The following is a 4,764-nucleotide window of genomic DNA, read 5'->3' as shown; positions in this document are numbered from 1 at the left end:
CCTAAATTTTGGTAATATAATATCACACGTTATCTTTATATATTGTAAAATACAGCATTTACTTCGCTTAAGTTTAGTGACACTAGACCTCATAGTTTGATGCTCTTTTCATTTGTGGGGTCAACGTAATGCAAGAATGACAAACAAAGGAGTGTTGTATGTAAATATTATTAACGTCAATGATAAACAATGTGATTTATTTATTTAAAAGAGTGAATTCGTTTTTTTTTTTGTGATTTTTTATTTACAAAATAAATATAAACTTTTGAACAATGGTATAATAATTGCTTTGGTGTGAAAATTTTTGTATAAGAACGGATATTTTTCTGTATTCAAATAATAAAATGTCATCAATCTACGAAATTAATTCTTTTGAATCCGCCGTTGATTGCATGAAATATTTTCAAGCAATTTTGAACTGTAAAAAGTTGTTATATTCTAATACCTAATAATTATCTTAGTTCTTAATTTTTTTTTAAGAAAAACATAATAAGCTAAAGAGGATCTTAAGGACATTGGTTAATAAAAATAAAATACAGAAATTTTATCTATTTTAATGCATTAAAAATTACAAAAAAAAATATTCAAATATTTTATTTATGCTTTTTTATTTATTTATGGTTAAAAGTACTTATTAGCATGACTCATACAAACATAGAAATAAAAAGTCAATTGATGTACATTTGTATTATTTGACTTTTATCCTTTGTGTTGAATATATTAATTACAACGATTTTTGAAGTTCATGCACGTTATTTAATTTACCCTGTTTGTTTCAAGGTTAAATATTTGAAGAAATTATATTTTGAAATATCATACACAAGGGTCAAAAAGGTAAAATCAAGAGCTGCTAGTGTAGTGTGCTACAGTGTTCTCTGTTGGGGATGTAGTAGGTGCCATCTAGTACCGTCTTCCACAATTAACGAACCAACCGCCATTACCAGAAAGAAAGTGCAGACGTTGCTGCATCCCCAGCCATAGACTTTCGAAACAACAACCTCTAACCATTCTTTCTTTCACTTCATGATTCTTCTCTTTCATCATCATCATCATCATCATCACCACCACCACCACCACCAATATCCTCTCCTTCTAGAATCTCCTTTTTCTTTTTCTAACCGATGTGGCGCCGAAGCTACTCCCTCACGAAGCACCGTTTGGGGTTAGGGTTTCTACGAAGGTCCTTCTCATCAGAGCGAAGCGGAAAGAGGTTCGCGGCGCTCTGGGGGAACGGCGATTTCGGAAGATTAGGACTCGGCACTTTGGATTCTCAGTGGACTCCAGCTGTCTGCAACGCCTTCCAACACAAAACTCTCAAATCCATCGCTTGTGGCGGTGCTCACACACTCTTCCTAACAGGTCCATTATTTTCATCTGATTCTGTTTTCCGTTTCATTTCTGGATTGCTTCTTTTCAACAGAGGAAATTGAATCATTTACTGTTTAATTTATGAATTGGTAGATGATTTCGGAAATCGTGTTGAATTCAGAAAATACTGTCAAGTGCAATAATCTTCGTATTTGTTAGTTAGATGGAGTTAGTATTAGATTCCATGGTTTTGTATTGTCATAGTGTCAGCTGATATTTGAGGAATAGTTTGCAATTGCGATAATTTTTATGCAAATTCAACTGGATGTCAGCAATTTTAGAACTGCATTAGATTGTTAGAGTGTCTTTATGTTCACGTTGTAATTTTATCAGGAAAAGTATGTGTTCCGAGTTGCTGGTTTGTCTTAGTAACAGTTCTTTTCATGCTACTGGATTGGCTATAATTTGACAGTCTTTTAAATTGGTGATGAGTCTGATGACTGTTGAAGACTCAAAGTAGAGGCTTACAAATTGTGCTCTTTCACAGACGATGGATTCGTGTATGCCACCGGTCTTAATGATTTCGGACAAGTTGGTATATCAGAGGGTAAACAGTACTTGGTGGTATGATCTTTACGCTGCTGTATCTGTATTATATTATCTTAAATCAACTTATAATAGTAGTGATACATTGTTCTGTTGTCAGATTGTTGATGAGAGTATTTTGTTGAGGTGTTCCAATTTTTGAATAGTTCATTTACCTCTTCATGTTTATCTAGGAGCCAGTTCGGGTTTTGGTAGATGAGAAGAAGATTATGCACATTGCTGCTGGTTATAATCACTCGTGTGCAATAACAGGTCTATGCTTATGCATGCTTAGTTAACCACAATAAACATAACCAGCCTTGACATTGATAACTTGTTTTTAAAACTATCATATATTAATTCATCTTTCCTTGTGAGTTATCAAGATTCTTTACCTTACTACATTTGATTTAAAATGTATCTTTTTTTCCTCTTTTCTGTTTTCCTTTCTTTTTTAGCGGATGGAGAACTATATATGTGGGGAAAGAATACAAGTGGACAGCTTGGACTTGGAAAAAGTAAGGACTAAACTTTTCATTAGCTTCGCATAGATGAAGTTTTTCCCCCCTTTTTTCCCTCCATGAACCTGTTTACTGTACAAGTAGCTTTATAAACCTGGATCTGGATTATGATTATAGTGGTAGCTATTAAAGTTAAAGCTAACCAAAAAGGAGGTTGGAAATAGTGACCAGTCTGAATATAATGTTGTTTACTGAGATGCAGAAGCCCCAAACATAGTTCCTCTGCCAACTAAAGTGGAACATTTGGATGGAATCAGCATTAAAATGACAGCGCTGGGATCAGAGCACTCAATGGCTGTTAGTGGTATGCAATAGACAAGATCCAACATATTATATTATATTATTACATTAGGAGTATATTCTAATTCGATCTTCATTGATATCATGCTAGTTAGAGCCATCATATTACCTAATTTTTTTTCAACTGGAAGTATAGCATTATTAGAACTTTTGAGTTTGACCTTAAAGGGTACATCAGCTGTTTCTATTGAGTCCTTGATTGTAAGCATGACTACGGTGTCCTAAATCTTTTTAATGTCCTCTCAATGTTGTTTTTATCCGTGCCAGATGGAGGAGAGGCCTTTAGTTGGGGGATGGGAGGTTCAGGTAGACTTGGTCATGGTCACGAGTCGGGCATTCTGGGATTATTTAAAAGTTACAGGTTTTATTCCTTTTCTTTTACAAAATTTACCAGCAGTAATTGATATTCCTTTTCAGTGTCAGTTTCATGACAAATCTAACAACCATAAAATGTCTAGATGATGATGATATTGGTTATCTATGAAGAGGGGATAGTTTCTGGCTTTTTGCAGTGTTCAAATACTAATCAGTTTGTCGCCTAAATGACCTAAAGCTTACTGTTGAAGTTTGTTGTATATTTATTTGCAACTGAAATTTTATTCCCGGGTATTGACCTGTTTGGATTTTCAGTTATGGTTTTGCATGGATCACATTTGACACCTGGATTTTACATATTTCTTGGTTCTTGTTTATCTTAAGCTATCATTGACCTTTACTTTGCAATTAAATGTACTTGTTGAGTCCATATCCAATTTACTTTTACTTACCCTTGACTTTTCAACTGAAACATCAAAAAATAAGATCAATTTTTTTTTTTAAACAAAAAGGAATGTTATTAGCTTTAGACACTTTTGAGTTTTGAATCTTGTACATAGACAGTACCTCATTTTAATCTTAATTGTACATTCCACACAGAGAAATTTTTGTATAAATTCTGGTCCTCAATAAAATTAACCAAGCAAGCTTGGTGTCTATATATTAATATATCTACATGTAATACTAATATACTCAAGAGAACCTCTATATGCTCTCAGCTGCTTTATATAGGACTCCTTGCAACCGTACCTTGGGTTAATATTTAATTTATGTGGATGTCTATTGATGTACTCTTCAAATCATGCAGTGAGTATACTCCAAGGCTTATAAAGGATCTTGAGGGAATCAAGGTAATTTGTTGAATTCTATGCCGTGTATCTAATTCAAGAGATATCTACTGGAGTCAAACTAAATATTTCATTATTCTTGGTATCTATTTAGGTTAAATATATAGCTGCTGGGTTGCTAAATTCAGCTTGCATTGATGGTAATTAAATATATTTTTTTGACGCCTTTTTTATTTTCTGATTCCCTCCCTTGGTTTTTCTCATGCCGGGAGTTAACCATTGCTTTTTTGCTCTTCCTTCATGGAAATGTTTCAGAAAATGGTTTTGTTTATATATTTGGAGAAAGAGGAATTGATAAATTGGTGAGTTCAATCAGTAACAACTACCAATTATACCTTTTTTGTCTCCCATCATTTTATTATTTGTAATGACTATTATTTCTTCAATCAAAATACTCAGCGCTTGAAGGAGATGAGCAATGCAACAAAACCATCCTTAATTAATGAACTTCCATACTCACAGCAAGTTGCTTGTGGTGGCTATCATACCTGTGTCCTAACAAGTAATTCATCAGTTTCTGAACTTCACCATATGCTTATATGTAATCCATGGATTATTGATTCATCCTATTTTGTGCTTTCCTACAGACTCTGGAGAGCTTTATACTTGGGGTTCGAATGAGAATGGCTGCCTCGGTATTGGGTATACTTCTATGCTTACTACTATTTTTTAATTTTCTACGTTATCATCATTATTTGTCTTCTTTGTGTGCTGCATGCCAAACTTTTGATTGTTTAAATTATTTTTTACTAGTTCCCCTGATGCCATTCATGTACCAGAAAAGGTTCAAGGGCCATTCCTGAGGTCTTCTGTTAGTCAGGTTTCTTGTGGTTGGAAGCACACAGCGGCAATTTCTGGTAGATCCTTTCCTTGAACACCTTTTTTCC

The 4,764-nt window shown here is 33.9% G+C and overlaps 1 protein-coding gene across 1 annotated transcript in view; it reads left to right on the top strand.

Moving 5' to 3' along the window:
• Nucleotides 837-4,764, top strand: part of LOC107613827 (ultraviolet-B receptor UVR8) — a 5,911-nt gene continuing 1,983 nt past the window's right edge. The window contains exons 1-12 of the mRNA XM_016315992.2: nucleotides 837-1,359; nucleotides 1,856-1,932; nucleotides 2,088-2,166; nucleotides 2,352-2,411; nucleotides 2,617-2,718; nucleotides 2,982-3,075; nucleotides 3,838-3,880; nucleotides 3,972-4,017; nucleotides 4,133-4,179; nucleotides 4,277-4,379; nucleotides 4,465-4,519; nucleotides 4,631-4,734. Coding sequence (XP_016171478.1) covers nucleotides 1,122-1,359; nucleotides 1,856-1,932; nucleotides 2,088-2,166; nucleotides 2,352-2,411; nucleotides 2,617-2,718; nucleotides 2,982-3,075; nucleotides 3,838-3,880; nucleotides 3,972-4,017; nucleotides 4,133-4,179; nucleotides 4,277-4,379; nucleotides 4,465-4,519; nucleotides 4,631-4,734 — 1,048 coding nt within the window. The 5' untranslated portion in view covers nucleotides 837-1,121. The remainder of the gene's footprint in view (nucleotides 1,360-1,855; nucleotides 1,933-2,087; nucleotides 2,167-2,351; nucleotides 2,412-2,616; nucleotides 2,719-2,981; nucleotides 3,076-3,837; nucleotides 3,881-3,971; nucleotides 4,018-4,132; nucleotides 4,180-4,276; nucleotides 4,380-4,464; nucleotides 4,520-4,630; nucleotides 4,735-4,764) is intronic.

This window comes from Arachis ipaensis, chromosome B08, assembly GCF_000816755.2.
Source record: "Arachis ipaensis cultivar K30076 chromosome B08, Araip1.1, whole genome shotgun sequence".
NCBI lineage: Eukaryota > Viridiplantae > Streptophyta > Magnoliopsida > Fabales > Fabaceae > Arachis > Arachis ipaensis.
This window is presented reverse-complemented; position numbering and strand designations above follow the sequence as displayed.